Genomic DNA, 20,679 nt, shown 5'->3' with positions numbered 1-20,679 from the left:
TGCCACGGCAAAGAAATGCTTTACGTGGCATCCACTCTATTTGTTGTATGTTTATGTAAATTTATATAATATTCCGAAGCTTTTCACGACTTTGGCCTTTAGAATATTGAGTTTATACGTATTAATTATAATAATAAACAAATTATTAAGATGCGAAAAACCAGGGCTTCGTTACAATATCATTTCTTGCGCTGTGAGCAACGATCCAATATCATTGCCAGCTGTTATTATTATTTATACACTCGCTATGGCAGCTAATTTCAAGCTGGCAATGCCGTGTCACTCCTCTTGCGCTCTGGGAGCCCAGTTGTCAATGTATGCGTGACCAGTGGCGTGTTGCTGTTTTGAAAACGTTAAGGGTTGCTAGACGAAACACTTCGGAATCCCCTTCGCATTGTTAGTCATGCAGACTGTGCCTATGTGTGTCAATTGAGTGCATTTGTTTAGCCGGCAAGCACTCTGTTTTGCGACTACAAAAACAATGCGTATATGATTCATTTTTGTATGTTAGTTAGCTTACTGTTAATGCTCAAAGATATTTTGTGGCATTTATTTCAGTGTTAATATCAACAAAATAATTCGAGTCGCAGTATTAAGTATCTTATCAATGCTAAACTGCTGAGAGAGTGAGAGGCAGAGAGAGAGAGAGAGACCGCGAGAGTAAACGTTAACCCAAATAAATTGTATCGGTGTGTGTGTGTGTGTGCGTGTGTACGAAACTCAACAACAGCAATTTCACCGCGACAGCAACAGCAGCAGCAACAGCAGTAGTTGTAGCAACAGCAGCAGCAACAGCAGTAGCAGCAGCAGCAGCAACAAAAGGCAAACGAAAGCGACTGCAAATCTTAGCAATTCCAGTGCAAATAGCAATAAACGGATCTAAACAGAACAAATTGCAGGTAGGTTGAGCGTGAACACAAGGCAGCAAAAAGGTTGCACATATTTCGATATTAATGCGAGTGTTGCTGCTGCTGACATAGCACAGAAAACGCGCCAAACAGCTGTTGCGCCCCGCACAGGCAAACGACAACAGACAACAGAAACGTCGCAAACATTTTGCTTACGGACGTGCAGCAACTGGAATTCGTTTCTCTTGTCACCTGTACGAGCAACGGTTTCTTTGTGAGTGTGTGTGTGTCTGAATGATTGTGTGTGTGTGTGAGCATCGCAAGCGTCGCTGTCAGTTTGTTGCTGTGGAAACGGACGCAGCCAAGTTGCAGTTTTGCATTGGAGTTTTATTGTGTGTTGTGTTTGCTGCGCAGGCTTGAATAATTTGCGTCTGTCTTTGTTTTTGTTATTTGATTTGCAGAGGCAGCGGCAACTGCAGCAGCAGCAGCAGCAACAACCAAAATGAACACTCGACGCAGCACAGGAAGCATAAACAACAACAGCAACAACAACAACAACAAAAACAACAGCAGCAGCAGCAAAAGGAGCTTGAACAACAGTTTGTATGGAGCAGCGCTGACCACAAAAACGATAACGCCGGAGTTGCACGCGATCAATGCGAAGATCTGTCGATTGGTGGAACTGCATCCCTGCATGTACGATCGCTCGTGTCCGACGTACATGCGAAAGTCGTATGTGGAACAGGCCTGGGAGGATATATCAAAGAAAATGAACGATACCGGTAAGTGGCACATTTCACAACACATCTCGACCAACTCGACACAATCGATGACTAATCCATGCATGCACACAGTTGACAACTGCAAGGAGCGCTTCAGGAATATTCGCACGAGTTTTGCACGGTCCATCAACGTGCAACGTGGCTCGAATCGCATCAAGCCGTATTATCTCAGCGAGGAGCTAGAGTTCTTAAAGAGGCACATTACGCCCGGCGTGCCGGTGCCTGTCAAGGGCAGACGTTCACGAGACGGCAATCGGCGGGGCGACGATAACGACGATTATGACGACAACGAGGATGAGCATCATGCGGGAGCGCTGCTGCATATAAAGCACTCAATGAGTAGCGACGGCAGCACCGACGATAGCTCTGAGTGGGTGGCGGACGAGCATGCGCAGAGCTTGGCCAGCCAGACGCTGGATAAACCCGAGTCTGAGTTGCACTCACATAGCGATGATGCCGACCAGAAGCCGACCAATTTGCAGGTGCAGCCGATTGTTACACCGCAAACATGCCCCTTTCCGCCCAAGAAGCGGCGTCGCTTGCCCGCAGACCTGATGGCCAAATCGAATGAAGTAAGCAGAAGTAAAAAATAATCGTATACAAAATTGACCTACTAAAGTTTACTCTACTCCTGTTTACTGCTGCCACAGGTAATTGCAAATAGCGCAGAGGCGGAAGATTCACCCGTGGATAACAAGCCGGCAGTGATGGACTTTGATGACGCCTTCCTGCAGGGCATTCGACCCGAAATGAATCTCATGAACTTCCACCAGAAGCTGTACTTTAAGCGACGCGTCTACGACTTGCTTGGCGATATATTTGAGAGTGCCGAGATTGCCAACGGTCAAGCACGCTCCAACGGGCAGTCTGAAGCTGCGCCTACATCGCCAACATCTCTGCAGCATCTGGGCCTCTTTGCGCGCTCGGGGACACTGCAGCTGCCAAAGCTGGCTCCCAAACCAACCTCCAAAGAGCTATAGGTAGAATTAATTATGATACTGTGCCCTCCTCCCCCCTAAACAGCAGTGCCCAAAGACGGCCGCAGCTGCAAACAGAGCTGTGTAATCCATTCGAATTTACGCTGTACAGTTATTTCACATACCCATTGTTTTGGGTATACCTATAGTTGTAAGACGTTACACATTTTGAGATGTAATATTTACATTCGATACTATGTATTTACACACATGATTGCATAATTATAAGTAAGCAAAGGCCTCACTAAGTTCGCAACAAATATACTAAGAGTTCACTTGGTCTGCAAATGTCATCTGTTGTTTTCTTTTTACCTTATCTTGGCGCCTGCTGCTCACATAAAACGCTACGACGTGGTTGTATCTGTTGAGTTTACTCTTGATGGTCAGATGTGAGCCGCTCAGCGAGCATGTGAGTTTGTTCACATTCATCATCTAAAATATTTTAATCACATTTTTTGTTTTGTTTTGATTGGCATATTGGTCGCAGGGGAAGTATATGAAAACTCAGAATCAAAACCGCTGCACCAAAAGTGTTAAATCAATTCAAGAGTGTATATTTTTACCAGATAAAACAAATTGAAGCAACGAAAAAATGTTGCATAGTTTTAGGCGGCAAGGGAAATTTAAATCCGATTTAAGAAAAAAAACGTTTTTCCCCCGTTGTGCTTGGCTCGAAACCAGCTGTGGCTGAAACTGTGTTCTGTCAATTGTCGCTAATAGTTTGGCCAAAAATGGAATTCTCGTTTGAATATTGCATAAGTATGTTTGTATGTATATTTTTATTTTTTTTTTTTTAATATATTTTGTATATTTTTAGCAAATACTTTTGTAAATGTAAACATTGATTTTGTTGTTTAAATAATATAATAATTAATACAATAATATATATATATATATATATGTATATATATATATATATATATATATTTATTTATTTATCTTTCCAGCATAATTTATGGCATAAAATACATAAAATATTATTGTTTTACTTTCTTGAATTTCATGTTGTTTTTTTGTGTGGTTTGCATTTAGAAATTTCATACCAATATTATGTATTAGAAAATACCGTTGTTGCAAAAATTTTTAATTTCTTCGCATCGATTTTAAGATTTAAATACGTAAATTAGTTAATATAGTTATGTACAATCAATCGTTATATAACGTATATATATTTATATATGTATGTATATATGTATTTATGGGGCGCTGATTAAGGCCACGCCTCATAAAAATTAGAAAAAGTTTTAGCAATTGCACTTTAAATTATTTAAATATATATGTTTAAGATAACACGCAAAGATCGTTCTCTAAATGCAGATACAAAACGTCGAACTCTGTTTCTTTTTCCTTTTTGTTTTTTGTTTTTGCCTTAAATCTAACAAATTGTGGCGCATTGTTTATCATCAATTTTTATCATCTCATCTCCGCCTTTGCTTAGGCAAATGAAATCTTGACCGGACCCAGCGGCAGCTGTTTCATATAGTTCCAGGCATCGACGCGTGTCATGCGCGCCGTGGATGCGCCATTGATGCTGAGGATCTCGTCGCCATTGCGCACCTGATTGGTCTTCTTGGCAGCGCCACCTGCGAGGAAACCCAATAGAAACGAGGGTTACAGTAAAATTCATGAGATGCGATTGCCAGCGAAATTTACCCATGAAAACCTTCTTGACAATCAGCGGGCGATTACCCAGCGGCGAGTCAAAGCCACCATCAATGGAGAAACCCAAACCACAGCTATCCTTGATAATCTCAACACAACGAGCACCGCCGCCGGCAGCAGCATCCTCAGCTGCACAAAAAATGGTGGGAAAATGGAAATTAACATTGGATCTGGATCGATCCCAGTTTGGAGCATTTGCACTTACCATGCGCTCGAATCTCAGCGGCAATTGCTTGACGTGCCTCGGCTGCGCGCTCGAGCAGCTCACTGGTGCTCAACTTGGCGGCATCGCCGCGCGAGAGTTGGCGCCTTGCGCGGATGCCGGCAATGGTTGCCTCCGCATCGTTGCCATTTGCCTCGTCCAGCAGACTGGCCGGCTGCTGGGGACTGTTGGTGCCAGTGCTGGGCGTGCTGGGTGTGCTGGGCACTGTGGTGGCACCGCTGCCACTCTCATTGGACACAATGTCCAGATCGAGGTCGAGGGACCGCGATGCCTTGTGATAGTTGCGCTTGCGCTCGTAATCCAACTCGGTGGGCTTCTCATTCAGCGAACTGAGCGAGCCCAGCGAGGAGCGTTTCTTGTTCAGCGGTTTGATCACAAGCGATTCGGAGCGAGTAACCACTAAGACAACCTCTGGACGGGGTGTCTACGGGGATAGTTGATGATGATTGACTGGTAATTGAGGACAGTGAAGAATGTTTAGCTTACCTTTAGCACGCTGATCGACTCGCGATGGGTTAATCCTCGCATGCTCATGCCATTCACGGCCAGAATGCGATCGCCCTTCTTCAGGCGTCCGTCCTTGGCAGCCGGCGTGTTTACCAGTATCTTGTGGATCTGTGCACAGAGAGGAGAGAGTAATTTGTAAGAGTTATCAAGACTGCCATGCAAGGAATGCCTTACGGTTATCTCCTTGGCCTCGTAGTCGGAGCCACCGGCTAGCGTGATGCCAATGCTGCTCTCTGGCGTATCCCGTTGCAGCACAATGATGAATGCCTCGGGCGTCTTCAGTGGCGGATCGGCCTCCTCCACAATCTGCTGGACATCCTGTGCGGTGATCAAACTCTGATTGCTGCCCAGCGATGAGAAACTGCCAAATTCGGTGGCCGTCTCCTGTGTGGTGCTCACATTCTGTGTGGTCGAGCTAACGCCCGACGAACTGGATGCCAATGAATCAAGCGAACTAAAGCGTTCGTGATGTGGTTTCGTTGCCACCATCGCAACACTGGCCAAAACTTTGTGCATGGCTGTTGGTGGTGCAGCTACTGCTGCTGATGATGGTTGCTGTTGTTGTTGGTGTTGTGGTGGTGCAGCCGCAGCAGCAGCAGCACTGCGCTCAAATTTCTCTCGGAGCTCAGCGGTGCTCGTCTGGGACTTGGTCGATTTGTTGATAGTGGTCTTGTTTGTTTTCGAAGTGGGGATCAGAGCCAGGTCACGTTTTGGTTGGTTTGTCGGGTTAATCACTGGCTTGGCCAGCACTGGCAGCAGCTTGGACTGCTGCGTGGGATCCGCCTTGAAGCTGGCCTTGCGCTCCTCGTCAATGAACATGGCACTGATTTTGGCCGGCGTATCCGAACGTCGACTGCTGTCATCCGTATCCGATGTCAGCTCCACATAGGCAGCCACATTGATTAGCTTATCCACGACCAGTTGCTGCTTCCCCAGCAACTGTTGCTGCTGCTGTTGCTGCTGTTGCTTGTAACTGGATTTGAGACGACGTCCGTTCAAGACACAAGGCTCGCCGTCTGTGCTATCGTTGTCGTTGTCATTGTTCATGTCCTGGCCGCGACTCTTGGCGCTGCGGCACTTGGCCGACGCCAGGATGCTCTTCCGATTGCCCAATGCCAGCTCGGAGCTATTGTTGTTGTTGTTGTTGTTGTTGCTGCTGCTGTTGCTGTTGATGCTGCCATTAAGCGAACACTTGAGCACGCGTCGCGTCAGATCCACGGTGGGTGTGCTGCCCAGGGAGCTGCAGCTGGCCTGTGAGCCGGCCGAGGAGCCGGATGTCAGTGTGGAGGTGTTTGAGCTGGCTATCGATGTATTCGTCTCCGAGCTGAGCGTACGGGTCAAGGCAAACTTCTCCGGTGGCGTTGGCACGCGAGCAGTCGTCGAGAACACCGAATCCGTGTCGCTCTCCTGATCGGCCAGCAACTGTTGCTGTTGCTGCTGTTGGCTGTTGCTGTTGCTGTTGCTCACATTGATGCGGCTGGGCGTGCTTAGGGCGGCACAGAGCGAAGTGCGTGGTGGCTTTGCCGGCGGCTGCGACAGCTGCGATTCCAAGGGACGACGCTGCGCCAGGGCAAAGATGCTGCGATAGTTGCTGACATTGCTGCTGCTCCCGTTGCTCCCGTTGCTCATGTTGCTGTTGCTGTTGTTGCCGTTGCTGCTGTTGTGTCGAAGGGGTCGTGTCTCGCCCAGGCCGCTGTCTGTGGAATCCTCGCCGCTGGCTGCCTTCACCTGACTCTTGATCTCGGGCAGATCGAGGATTGGCTCCAGCAGCTGCGGTCGCTCCGGTATGACTAGGCCGCGCAGCTTGGACAGGCTGCGACGCCGCTGCTCCAATATATTGGTGATGGCCGCCTTGCGCGTCGCCGCATCCCCCTCGCCCGAGAAACTAATGCGACGCTCCACGGCGGCGGCAGCAGCAGCAGCGCTACCATGACTGCGTCGCGGCAACGATGCATAACTGTAGCTGGGCATCGAGTTGGGCGTGTGTGTGTGTGTGTGTGGGTGTGTGGCTGTGGGCGTGTGGGCCAGTGTATGCAGCGAGTACATGGAGTCGGCGACATGCAGCTGCGGCAACTGCTTGGCCAACTGGTATTGACGCTGCACATCGTTGAGGTTCTCAACGCTCATGGCGCGCGTCTTCAGCAGCGTTGAGGAGGCGGAGGCGGAGGAGGCAGCCTCCAGCAGATTCTCGCTGCTCATGTTGAGTGGCTTGCGGGCGAAGGCGGAGCTGGAACTGGAGATGGGCGTGGGCGTGGGTGGGACAATGCTGTCCAGTTCGTTGCTGGATGAGAACATGGCGATTTTGTCGCGCACTGACTTCTCGGACTTTTCATCTTTGCGCCAATCGCTCGGCTTGCGATGCGACGAACTGGCGCTCAAGGAACGTTGGTAATCACGAGCAACAGTTGGCGCTGCTACTGTTGCTGCTGTTCCTGCTGCTGGTTCAGCTGAACGCGCATCCTCCACATTGACGACCAAATCTTGGCGATACAATTTACGCGGCACCGTTGGCGGTGGTCCCGTTTTGGGCAGCGGTGGTGCAGCTTCCAGTTTGTTGTTGCTGCTGCTGCTGTTGTTGTTGTTGTGCTCGTAGCTGAGCTCCGTTTTGAGGGCCGCCGCCTTAAGGAGTGCGGAATGAGGCTGTGTATGCATCATCAGTGGCTCACTGAAATTGGGCGGAAACTCATGGCCATCGGGCGGCAGACGGGAATAGGTCGGTGGGGAAGCGTAGCTCAGGTAATCCTGCACCAACAGCTGTTTTGTGCTCGTTGTTGTTGCAGTTGCAGTTGCAGTTGTCGTTGTTGCTACTGTTGGGCTGCTCAGCAGCTCCATTTTGTTGTTGTGCTGCTTCTGCTGCAAACTCTTGCTTAGAGTCGGTGTCGAAGTTGAAGTCGAAGTCGTTGCTGGAGTCGGATTCGTAGTCTTTGATGTTGTTGTTGTTGCCACAAAGCTCTTCTTGTTGTTGTTGTTGGATGTTGCTGCTGCTGTTGTTGTTGTTGTGCTGATAATAGTGCTGTTGTTGTTGATGTTGTTGTGGTTGTTTAGGGTACCAAGATCTGTAATAGGCAGTGGCAGAGATGGGTAAAGGAATTGGTTAGCAAAAACACACGAGGAGCAAAACAAGTGGAGATATAGGCTTGGATTGATGGGTAGACTGTTGATTATGTAAAGCAATCGATGTATATATTCTTTACAGATCGATAATACATCGAGGCATAATTAAAAAGTTTTGCTCAAGGAGAGATGCAAGATGTATTTCGTTCAAAAATGATTTTCAGTTTAAACCTAATTTGTAATAGAGTAATTTAAGATGCTGAATTAATGTTGTTGTTAATTAATAATAATTGTTGTTAAAATGTTAATATTAAGGTTCAGCTAAGACTAATAATTCAACACAAATTGGATAGGGATTAATGGTTTCAATCATCAAGAGGATAGTTTTGCACAGCTTGGCTTCTTCATTACAGGTAAAATGAATTCGAGTAGTAAGCTGTGAATGAAGTTTTAAGGCAGAATTAAAAAAGAAACAGTTTAAAAAACAATTTTCAAACGCTTTTCCATTAGCCGCTTGGATTGGCGATTACAAGACGATAATTATAATTGTATTTGTAAGCCGAAAATGAAACCCAAAAAACTTTCGCCCAAAAGCGAAACAGTTGTCATTATGCGCTAACACCGAGCAGCTTACGTGGTAAATAAATCTCCCCATCTACAATTAAAAAACCGCAAGAGTAGCAGCAACAGCAGCAGCAGCTGCTGAAAATTGTTGTGGTTAGTTTGTCTCAGGCGTAGCGTTGACAAAACGTCTTTAATCAACATAAAAGTAATAATAATAAGTAGCCATAATAATGCCACAGATACAAAGATTTAAAACAAACAAATTATGGTCAAAACAAAAGGGTTTCTTCGCGGTTCGTGGCTCGTGGCTCGAAAGCGAAAGTTTCGCAAATGAAGAATAGAAAAAGTTGATTATTAAAAACAAAGCAAAAACAACAACAACAACAACAACAACAGCAACAAAACAAAAATTAGCAGAAATCTTTTCATTTTGCAGGTTGACAAATTTTTGCGGTTGTATTGCGTATTGAGGTCATTCGTTGGGGGAGTTGAACCCACAGCTAATTGTTATGCCAAAATCTGAAGCTAATTTATGCTTGAAATCTTTATTTAACGATATACTAAACAAGTTTCCAATTGGCGATGAAATTTATACGCTGATTTCTTTGCTTGGCCAAAAAATTGAAGTTCGAATTTCGATTTCGTCAAATGGACAAACTAGAAATAGCAAAACGCCCACAGAATAAGTGTCTAAGAAATTCTACATACATCTAAAATTTGCATTTTTAATTAAGCTCAAAGAAAACAGTGCAAAAAAAAGAAAAATAGAAAAAACGAGGCTAAGATTCATTAAAATGGAAACTGCTGTGGGGTTTTACTTTTTATACCCCGTGCTTATCAGAAATTGCTAAAGAAGATATAATCGTTTTATGCCAAAGTATGGCATCAGGAAACAACACTTCAAATTTGGAAAATATATTCTCGTATAATCATAAATGCCCCGATTAACGAATACCTATCTATCGATTTCTATCGATTTCCGCTAAAGATAAGATTGGCTCTAAAACTAGTATTGATATGTAACAGGGTTCAGGGTATATCGTAGTAGAGCTCACTCGACTACAGCATTCTCACTTTTAACATGTTTAAAATTCTTTTTGCCGCTTCTTTGATTTTAGTCGTTTGTTGCTGTAAGTTAAGTTTTTATTTGGGCTGTTGAAGTGTTAATGAACTTTTGCGATTGTAAACGTCGCACAAATTGTTGAGGCTATGAAATCATGTACATAACAATTAAAAGCCCCATATGCAGAAATGTAAAAAGCGACAAAACAAAAGACAAAAAGAAAAAAAAATGCAAATTAAGAGCTGCTTGAATTTTGAATGTAAGTGTAGCAAGCCCAAGGGCTCAAGGGCACAAGATATGTGAATTAAAACCTTAAAATGTGTTTGCCCAATTGGTAGAACGTGTATTTCTCTAGGTTTTTATGCTCTCAACAGACCTTGAACCACAACGGCGGAAGAACTTTCGTCAGAATTTCACATAAAAATTTATTACTCAGTTGGCGGACGATCGAGAAACGAAGTCAAAAAATAAACATTCGATCATCGATTGACGATTGTCGAAGCTACTGGGCTACTGAGCTATATCTCAAGTATTTGTGTGTGTCATAAATAAATATTATAGTAGTGATAAGGTGATTCAACCATAGCTGACACAAAGTCTATTGATTGAACTACGTCATTGTGTGTCCGAAAGATTCCACGTTTATTTCTGGTCATGTCACCAGTTATATGACACATGAGAATCAACAATCCAAAAAATCTAGAAGCAGCTAATTAGGTTTTAGTAATTGGTATTATTCAATTTCAGCCAACAGTTTGTATTCACATTCAGATTGGATTCAACGCTTACAGATTGAGCGTGCTCAATTAATCAAGTCAAGCCGTTGAAGAAAGAGCACCCTGAACCCCAAAACGAACTTTACACTCTGCAGTTGGGTCGCAATTAATCTTCAAGTCTCAAGTGTAACATGAGGCGAACCTTGGCTAGTAGTTTGGTAGTTTGGTATTTAGCAGGTTGTTGTTTGGCCAAAGCGTCGCTTTATTATGCATATCTTGATGCTTATCGCACGGATGTTTAATGTAGGCTCAACTTTTGGCGCTGCCTTTTTTTCATCATTTATTTTATTTATTTATTTTTGTTTTTGGTTAAAAACTTGGCGGCGGGTCGTTGGTTCAGTATAGTTCGGGACACCTGCCACAATTTTATAATTTGTAATCTTTTCGGTTTGCTGCGTTCTCCTGGCATTTCGGCAATTAAATAACACCGTTCTATTGCCGCTGAAGCTAATAACGAAATTCTTTTACCAATTTCGGCATATCTGCACACAGTTTCACAGTTTTTATACAAGTATTTTATTTTTTTTTTTAAATATTTTTTGTTTGGCAACCCGCTGCGAGCTCTGAAACAGGCAACTGGCCACATTTAATTGTAATCTTCAGGGGCTCCATCGATGTGTGTGCGAGTGTGTGGTGTGAAAGGTTGAGAAGATTTGTGATTGGCAATGGAATTTCATTTGGCTGTTGGGCAGGCTGAGAGGGAATCAAATGAGCTAATAACGCATATATATGTACTCTATATATATATATATAATTAAAGCGGCATCGGTCAGAAGAAGACTACAATCAACTGGAATGGCTGGCATATAATTCTTGGTACTTCACATATATATACATATGTATATTGTATATGTATATATTTTAAAGCGATTGTACTTCAAACGCTGAAGCGAGGCATTTCCGTGCTGTCGTCGTCGCTTTCGAGTCGCTTTCGAGTCGAGTACATGCCAAAGTGTCGTCTTTAATTAGAAGCGAGTGAAACCAAAGCGGCTGACAGTCAAAGCCGTCGTTTTGGAATCTCAATGCCAAGAACGCTACCAAGTTCTTTGGAACTGGCTCGCTCTCCCGCTCGCTGGCTTGCTGGCTCGCTTGCGCATAACTCGAAACTGGCTCTAATAACTTCCGCTGTTATCAGCATGCGATTGCATAAGCGAACTGCACAGCGCCACCTATCGCTGATAATTATAAATTGCATAGCGCAGCGCTGTGTTCCCACAATTACTCTCCACCCGTTCCTCAGTCATTCCGTCGTTCCGTTGTTCCGTCGCGCGTTCGTTCCCTTCCGTTTGTCTCGGAAAAAAATCCTGTAACAAATTGCTCGCATTTAGCGCACAAAATGCCACTTAACAGAGTGCACCCCTCTCTGCAATTCTCAACGTGGGAAAATCACTTCTTCTTCTTTGCGTGCTGCTTTCCTGCACACACACACACACAGCATTCGTATGTAATTGAAATTAATATTTCCTACTGTATTCCTTACATTTTTATTTTTCGCCATTTTCAGCGATTTCTTTAAAACATTTTAACACTGCTCACTTGTCGGTCTTCCTTTGACGTGGCGAGAGGCGAAACAAAAAAAAAAAAATAATAATAATAGTAATATGTTATACAAAAACAAAAACAAAAACAAAAGAATCCGAGAATAAAATGGTTTTTACAAAAATGCGTAGATTGGTAGCCGGCACATTTTTATACATGGCTAGCATTCTGTGGCTGCTGTTGCCGTTGCTGCTGCTGTCGCTGTTGCCTGTTCATCTTCTTCTTCTTCTCGCGGTTTCTTTTGCAGCGAATTACTTGTAATATGGTTCAGGTTCAGCTAGCGAACGTGGCATATTTCATTTTAATTATTTTATTAAAGCCTCGGCCACAATGTGCAATTATTTAAAGTGTTCAATGCGTCGTTTGATGGATGGATGGATGATGTTCGGACGATGGCAGCTTTGAACAATCTGCCTCGGGGCTGCCTTTTGAAATCTCAACAACAATATCCAACTCACCACACAAAAGAAAATCTCTTGTTAGTTACAAAAATATATGCAAAACACATAAATATATTAATATAATGCATATTAATAAGCTCGGGCTAAATTGTCTGCTTGACTAGTGTTTAGACAGATTTCATTTGTGATACCTGCAATAAATTAAACTTGCAAATTGCAACGCATTAAGCCAAAAACATGCGACTTCACCTAGGCAAATTGATTAGACGTGTGTGTGTGTGTGGTTATATACTGTGTATATAACAAACTGAGCAATAACTCAACACACATAAGCCAAACAGCTGCTATAGAAACAGCCGGTTCTTTATGCTAAAAGTGTGCAAATATCTAAGATACAAGTCGTCGTACCTAATACCCTGTAGACACTAGAGACGTGGATGACGAATAATGCTCTCATTCCAATAGACAGAAATAAATAATCAAATATTATATATAAGCTACTATTTAGGTTATATACATAAATAAATGTATATATATATTTTATTATAGTTACGAATAAAATGATAAACAATTGAAAAAATGAAGAATTTTATAAATCTTTGGCTATAAAATATAAATTGGAATACTTTAGTAAGGATTGTGGAAACACAGAAAAATCCAATGAGAGGAATACAATTAAACTAATAAATTGAAAGTATTCATTATATTTTTCTACTAAACTCTACATTAATAAAGATTTCAAGAGGAACTCAGCTATCTGAACTACAATCAAATTGAAAACAGTTTGGTTAATATATATTTAATATCTTATTTGTACATACAAATTTCATTTGGCACATGCCGGACATATTCAGAATCAAGTTTGTGATTTTAATAATCTTAATGAAGTATTCACGACATTATTTCAACAGTTTCTTAATACTATAGCAGTTTCTGCTAGCTAAGCTCCAATTTATATAGATTTGATTGATTTACTCTTGTAAATATTAGTTTCATTTCTTATTTGTACTAGCAACTTTTACTTTGCAAGTAAAAGATATATTTGGATTGAAGTATTTATGATATTTTGTATAGCACTCTTTAAATTTATGGATTTCTCGACTAGGTAAACTACAATTTTTGATCTTAAGTGTACATAGAACTTATTATCCACATAGATGACAAAACTTGAAGGAAGTCTTACACTCCCCAAGAATGTCTTTCTTGCTTACAGGGCACATAAAAAATTCCAGACCATTTCTTTTATTAAATAAGAGCAGCGCAGGAGAATAAGAATAAGAATACAAAAAAGCAACGGCAGCAGAAACCGCTGCTTAAACTGACACTCAGGCCGACTTCTCTCTCACTCTCGCTCTCTCTCTCTCTCTCTGTCTCTCTCTCTCGCTCAGTATTGCTGTCTCTATCGGTTTGTGTTTTGCATTTAATGTGTCATGCAACGCTGCATAGCGGACGCCACTGCTGCTGCTGCTGCTGTTGTCGCTGTTGCATATGTTGCAGTTGCAACTTCTGTTGCTGCTGTTGTTATGTGGCAAGCGCCAAGTGTTGCAAACAATGCGATGAGCGTGTGCAGCAAGAGGGTTACAGCTCAACAGGGGAGGGAAGGCAGGGGCAACCGAAAGGGTAGCTGGAAAAACTGCTTATGCATATGGCGAGGAAAATGTGTTGCCAAGAAATATGTGAGCTTAAATTGCAGCTGAGCGCAAGAGATAGAGAGAGATCAAGAGGGAGCATAGAGACAGAGAGAGAGAAAGAGAGCGAGAGAGACAGAGAGAGAGAGAGGGGGGGAATAGCAGAACTGAAGTGTGTGCCGTTGCATAAATATCGAGCTAAAGTGCCAGTCCGCCTGAGACCTGCAACAATCGGCGAGCGGAGGCACCGCAGGGGAGTCAACGCGTCTACACTCAGCGAACATCAGTGTGCCAAGCACAAATAGAATCGATATAGAAATTCCATTAACCATAAGTAGTATTTAATCCTGATTGGTTTATGCGTGTAATTGTTCTTGATTTCAATATGGAAGAAATTATTAAAACAGCAAAATAAATTTTTCAAATGAAATTCCATTCTTCGAATTATAATTACAAGTTGTAATAATTAATACCGATACAGAGACTATTTAAGAACTTGACATTTTAACTGATTAGTTTACTTCAAGTGATTTTATGTTAAAATTAATTCAGCATTAATTTAAGCACTTGAAAATATAACTAAGTAGCTTATTCCAAGTAATCGAAACTATTATTTAAGAATTAATGAAACTTACATTTTTAACCATGAATGTGATTGATCTTATGTTAAAATTATTTCGGAGTTTGCTTAAGAATTTTAAATAAGAACTGACTTACTTTCAGTGGTCGTATTTAATAATTAAAGCAACTGTTTAAAAGTGAGAGCAATCGTCATTAACTGATTTATTTACGAAACTTCAATTAAAATTGCATTCTCTTAGACTAGAATTTTTGAGCTTAGACGAGTTTTGACATTTGGTAATGATACTCTGCACTTTCTTTCGCTTAGTGTAGGCAAGGTAGGCGCGCAACTGTCGAGATCTACTCGACTGCAGCTGCCACACACGTTGCACGTTGCACATACGCACCCGGCGGCGGCTTTCGGCTCTCGGGCTCTTGGCGACTTGACTTAAACGCATTTTTGCCATTGGCAACGGCCAGCGGATTGAGCGGGGAAGCGAATGTGGAGTGTGGAGTGGGCAGGGGAGGGGTGGAGGTAAGAGCGTTAAGCGCGTTGTGAATTATTTGTGAGATAGTCAGGCAGGCTCACCTGGCAGGTAAAACAGAAAGGGAGAAAGATAGAGAGAGAGAGAGAGAGAGAGAGAAGAGAGGGAGAACATTTCAAGGAACATTTCAACGCTATTTACGAGGCAATTTTGCGAATGGAATATTACAGAATGTCTACGAACGAAAATTTATGATGTGTTTTCTCTTTTTGAAGTGTGTCGTTTTTGGTTGTTGTCTGTTGTCTCTGCTCTGCAACCAGGAAGTGAGAACTAGCTAACAATTGTTAAAAGCAAAACCAATACAAAGTATGCATATGTAATAATAAAATCAAAAGCAATTTCAAGCTGGCTGCATTTGCCGTTCAGTTCGGTTCAGTTTCAATTTCAGCCGAAAAAAGCGAGAAAAATAATTCAGGGGAATTACGATGGCATCTAAAAAATGCATTGCCCATAAATTATGCTGGCTGCTGTTTCATAGTTTTATAGCATTTTTTATAATTGTAACAACAAAAAAATACAAAAACAAATAAATCTTTGGGACGGCAAATAAAGCTTGTCACGGACTGAACACAATTTAAATAAAAAAGCTTAAGAAGAAAAGTATAAAGCCAATTAAAATAATACCAAGAAATTACGGAAACAACTAATTGGACAAGTCTCCGGCTAAAGTTTTACGGTAAAGAGGCTGTCCGGTCTTGGAAGTGTGACATTTGTGGAGCTCTCTTTGAGTGATTGTGTGTGTGTGTGTGTATGTGTATGTGTGTGGCTTATATAATACTGGCGGATCGCTTTTAATGTTGCCGATAATGATGATGTTGACGGCTTTTAATAATAACCCTCGTGAACTCTAACGAAACGAAATGAAATGAAATGGAATGGAATGGAGTGGAAAGCAAAGAAAAGGAATGCTTTGAATATGTCAAGAACCGTAGCACTGGCGGCAGAGAACTTTGATCTGCTCGCCGAGTGGAGACCAAGAGGAGACCGAGAGGAGGCTGAGAGGAGAGGCTGAAAGTAGCCTCCGGTCAAGGTAATCGTTGAGTTTGGTATTTGGTATTTCAAATATTGGACATCGAACAATTAAACGGCAATCGAACAATTAAATGTTTGCAAAAGCCAGACAAAAGCCAGAACAAACGGCCAACATGGGTTAATTACTCTCTCTCGCTCTCTCTCACACAGGTCCCGGTCCCATTCCCATGGCCAGTGTTGAAAAAGGGCGTTGCTGGCCAGCTGAGTGTTAGGAGGGAAGAGTTGGCAACAACGTTGGTAAGAGCACGCTTCGCTGCACAATTTAAGTGCCTCGAAAAAGGTTCAAAACTATTAAAAGTGCTGCTGCTGCTGCTGCTGCTTCTGCTGCTGTTGTTGTTGTGAATACCCTGTAAGACGGCGGAATGCCAAGGGCTATGTTAATTATATGTGAATGAGTGCAATTCATGAACTCAAAGAATCCCTGGAATTCTTCACATGAAAAAAGAAAAACCAGACAATTGCTCATGTCTGAAAATACTCTAAATTCCAAACTAATAAACGGGATTGCAGTTGATAAATGCTTTCAATTGGCTTTACAGAGTATCTTGAGTTGTCTTTCGCTCTAGTTACGCGTCTTTCTTTCTTGGTTGGCCAGAAAAGTGCACTCAATTGTGGCATGATTCTCAGTTTTTTTTTTCTCCAGAGCAGAGCAGAGCAGGAACTTCCACCTGTGACTGGGGTGTGATCTTTATCGAGGCACAGCTGGCACTTCAAGTTTGCTTTTGGCTCAGTTGGGTTCTTTAAGGTTGCTAGTGGATTGTTCTGTCATTGTTTTTATTCTATGGGGGATTTCCATTTGAGTGACTCTTGAAGCGTTTCATTTACCTACGGTAGCCCCAGCAGCGCTTTTGGGCTCGGAATCTGATTTTCCCGGGCCCAGTGAAGACATTGTGCGGCATTGTGTTTTCTTATCAATTAAAGCGTGACCTTTGTTGTGGTTTATCTGAGCGAATTAGTTCGGCCAGGCCACGTCGGTCGCTTTATGGTCTAATTAGTTGGAGAAACCTCCAGCTCCAGCTCCGTTCATTTCTGTTCATTATGACGCTTTGCTGCCACAGAAAGAAGCCCAAAACCAAAAACAAAAATAAAAAAAAAATGTGAAAGAAAGAAAAATCAAAACTCGTTCGGTGATGACATCAAGCAATCTCTTCGTCTATCGGCAGGAACTATATACTTTTTGTGTAAGTATCTCCATAAATCGCCTGATATCAATGATGAAAACACCATCGTAAATAGCATTTGTGGCAGCGTGACAAGGCCAATTAGCTAATCAAAGCACACAGAAATAGCCATGAAGTATTTGTGTCTGATAATCTAAAAGACTTTCCTCAACGAACAATATAAATATATAGAAAATGAATCTACTAAGTCCAAATTTGCTGTGTCTCACTCGAGAATTGACAACAGATACAATTGTATCTGACAAATGCAGCTATCAACAGGTGTCGGAAACAAGCACTTCGATTTGCACAAGTGTCAGCTGACTTAAGACAGTTTTTCACTTTTTATTTCTCTTTTTCATTTGGGTTTGTAATAAAAGCAAAGTTGTCATTAAGAATACGAAAAGTGGAAGTAATACAAGAATCGGAATAAAGCAGGCAAATACAATTATAAATAACAGATCTTAAGTTGACATCAAGGTTAAGTCAAAATGCATATGTGTGTGCTATATACACACTGATCATATTTAAAAAATATTAAAAAACGTTCAGCGATTTGTCAGGCTACTTCCAGCTGTGTCCATAAGCAAAGCAAAGACTACACAATTACCTATAAAAGGGAACCTCTATAAGTTTCTGTACTCATAATTGATCGATCTTTCAGGCTACTTTCCGCTGAGTCCGTTCAAATTGTTTGGGAATTATTGCAGACTTGAAATGAACACGAAAACATAAATGTTACTTGCAACTGACGGCAACATTTTCGCATATTTGTTGATTAAATCAATTATCGTTTTTACTTTGAAGTAGTACCGATCCTATCAGATCCGATACGATCAGATCCGCTCCGATACGTTTGCGCCTCTGCACTGTGTGGACTCTTTAAAAATGCCAAGCACAAAATGGCCCAAAAATAAAAACGCCTCAAAATACTCGTAAATAAAAACCTGGTCTTATATAAACAATTTCAATTGGATCGCGTTTTGGGGTCTTTTTGGTATTTCCCTTGTTATCTCTCTCGCTCTCCGCCTATTTCTCTCTCTGTCTCTCTCCCATAATATCGCACTCGGCTCGGCTCCTCTTCGGCCCTTTTTGGCCCGAATTCTCTTTTAATGCGAAGCGCGCAATTTTCGTTGACATTTGCAAATTCTTGTCACACAAACGCGCAGAAATAAATACAAAAATACAAATACTCAAAACTTTTTTTCTTTTCAAGCGAATATCAACTATTTTGTTGCTGCGGCCTCTTTTTGAGTTTTGTATGTGTTTTTTCTTTGCATTTTGATAGACTGCTGGAGTTGCATTTACAAACGATTCAATTTGTGCAACTTTTAATGCAAATATTTGAATGAAAGCAAACTCAAAACTGTCGCCCAAGTGGGTAAATGTTTATGGTGCGTTTTATTATTATTACAAACAAAAAAAAAAAAATAAAAAAAAAATTGGTGACTGTCCAAATTGTGGCATAAAAAGCCTTAACACACATGTGTACGACTTATTTATGTATGTTAATTCCCTGCGCCCAATGAAAGTAGTTCAATTTTGGCCAGCAAATGTTTGCCAATGGCATACAAATTTCAGCTCTTTGTTCGAGCCAAGAACTCGCGAATTGTGTTGTCTATGGAAATGGGTCACAAATGTGCCAAGCAGTCGCCACCCTAATGATCTGCAGAATGACAAGGCGTCTTTTATTCAGTTGCTGTTGAAAGTGTGAAAGGTTGTTTGTCATTACCAGTAGCTGAACGTATCTGTGTGTGTGTGTGAGCAAGTGGGCTAAAGATTAAGGAAATGCCACAGAGGAAGTCAGTGGCACAACAATGGAAAGACAACAACTCAAACAAATTAAAAGGAACGCTTCACTTGCCACCACTTACCACGATTATGGAAGGGATATTTACATGCACACATTCTAAAATTCACTTACTAACCCAAAAAAACACAATTGAAATGATGCTAAAGAACAAAGAAGAAACTTGAAGGGGAATTCGTATCAGAAAAGTAGTTTAAATTTCTATTTGATTGACATACTTATAATTATGTTTGTACGATTTAACTAAGTAGGAGCAGACTATAAAGTTACCCATATCTATTTAATCGGTATATCTTTGGTTTTGGTGGGAGCTTCCACTATCCAGAATTCATTAAAATAATTACTATGATATATGATATTAATATATTAATATGATTATATAAGTAATAAATTAATCAAATATAATAACCGTCACATTTTTCCATATTCAATGAAAACTACAACTCTTTTGGACTAGCTTTTGTAGTAAAAAGTCCTTATACGATTGTTAACAGAAAATATGTTTTTCATTAATTAAAATTTTTCCAATTCTTTTCCAAAGAAAAGTCTCCTTTCCCACAACTTTTTGGGGTTCTTAGAGCTAGCTAAAAATTTACTTACGCCAGTTTGATATATTGAAAGCGAAAAATATGATATTCTAACAGAGTTAAGAAAGAGTTTTGACAACTGCTGTCCCGTTAGAAATAAACGTTAACTTTGGGGTCAGCCTTTGGTCAATGAGTTTAGTAAACATTAATCATTTTCTTGCTAATAAAAAAAAGCCAGATAAGAAAAAATCATTGTGAATATGTGAATATGTATTTCAAAAATGTGCCGCATGGGGTGAACCAAATTTAAAAAAGGAAAGAGCAAGGAACCAGTTCAAGAGTCAGTGCACTAATTTTGGCAATATCAAATATTTAATATGTCATAAATAAATTTTAAAAAATTATACGCTAAGGATTAATTTGATGGTTGAATTTAAAGCTTTTGCTTTTGGTTTCATTTCGTTTCAGATCAATTCAATTGAATTCAACTCATTTCATTTCATTTTGTTCACCACATACCTTTCTAAAAGCTTTTACTTTGCACGCGTGGCTTCTGCTTTTGCATAAATTTCGCAGTCATTATTTATTTATATTTTAGTCTGTTTATGAGAAAATATTTAAACAGTTTGGAATTTATTTACACTTTAAGGGTTTTTTGTTTTTTGTATTTTGTATTTTTTTTCTGGGTCTCTTAGCGTTTTGTATTTTGTTACCGATTAAACTCTTTTAACTGTTTAACGGTTATCAAAATTAACATAATTATTGTGCACTGTAATTACGGTTCGTAGTATTATTGAGAGATTTCACTTTCTTTTGAGGCAGTCTGCAGAGTCAGTTTCAAATGTTGTGTTCAATTTGCATTTGCAACTGAAAACATCAACAAAATGCAACAATTAATTGTTGCGCTCGAATGCGCCGCAAAAACGAAAACGGAAATGAATCTGAAGCCGAAAAGTCGAAAAACATCAAAATTAATAACAATAATAATAATGTTTGTTGATTGCAATTAGCAATTAGCTT

General features: G+C 41.2%; 2 protein-coding genes across 2 annotated transcripts in view; one reads left to right on the top strand and one right to left on the bottom strand.

Moving 5' to 3' along the window:
* Positions 1–1,309: 1,309 nt before the first annotated feature.
* LOC6570351 (probable serine/threonine-protein kinase DDB_G0271402) lies at positions 1,310–2,888 on the top strand. The gene is made up of 3 exons (XM_001996550.3): positions 1,310–1,630; positions 1,703–2,202; positions 2,281–2,888. The coding sequence occupies exons 1-3, from the start codon at positions 1,351–1,353 to the stop codon at positions 2,608–2,610; spliced, it is 1,110 nt and encodes a 369-aa protein (XP_001996586.1). The 5' UTR covers positions 1,310–1,350; the 3' UTR covers positions 2,611–2,888.
* A 697-nt stretch (positions 2,889–3,585) lies between these two features.
* The window catches only part of LOC6558594, a 121,807-nt gene continuing 104,713 nt past the window's right edge, over positions 3,586–20,679 (bottom strand). Inside the window, exons 3-7 of the mRNA XM_032743478.2 lie at positions 5,174–8,055; positions 4,979–5,107; positions 4,475–4,916; positions 4,261–4,398; positions 3,586–4,190 (exon numbers count right to left, since the gene is read on the bottom strand). Of these exons, the coding sequence (XP_032599369.2) occupies positions 4,042–4,190; positions 4,261–4,398; positions 4,475–4,916; positions 4,979–5,107; positions 5,174–8,055 (3,740 nt within the window). The 3' untranslated portion in view covers positions 3,586–4,041. The remainder of the gene's footprint in view (positions 4,191–4,260; positions 4,399–4,474; positions 4,917–4,978; positions 5,108–5,173; positions 8,056–20,679) is intronic.

Source organism: Drosophila grimshawi, unplaced genomic scaffold, assembly GCF_018153295.1.
Source record: "Drosophila grimshawi isolate 15287-2541.00 unplaced genomic scaffold, ASM1815329v1 contig_44, whole genome shotgun sequence".
NCBI lineage: Eukaryota > Metazoa > Arthropoda > Insecta > Diptera > Drosophilidae > Drosophila > Drosophila grimshawi.
The sequence above is the reverse complement of the archived record's forward strand: the minus strand, read 5'-3'. Positions and strand labels throughout refer to the sequence as shown.

Coding starts and splice junctions, on each gene's coding strand:
- LOC6570351 (XM_001996550.3), top strand. CDS start 1,351: ATGAACACTCGACGCAGCACAGGAAGCATAAACAACAACAGCAACAAC. Junction 1,631..1,702: donor AAAGAAAATGAACGATACCG/GTAAGTGGCACA, acceptor GCATGCACACAG/TTGACAACTGCAAGGAGCGC. Junction 2,203..2,280: donor TGATGGCCAAATCGAATGAA/GTAAGCAGAAGT, acceptor CTGCTGCCACAG/GTAATTGCAAATAGCGCAGA.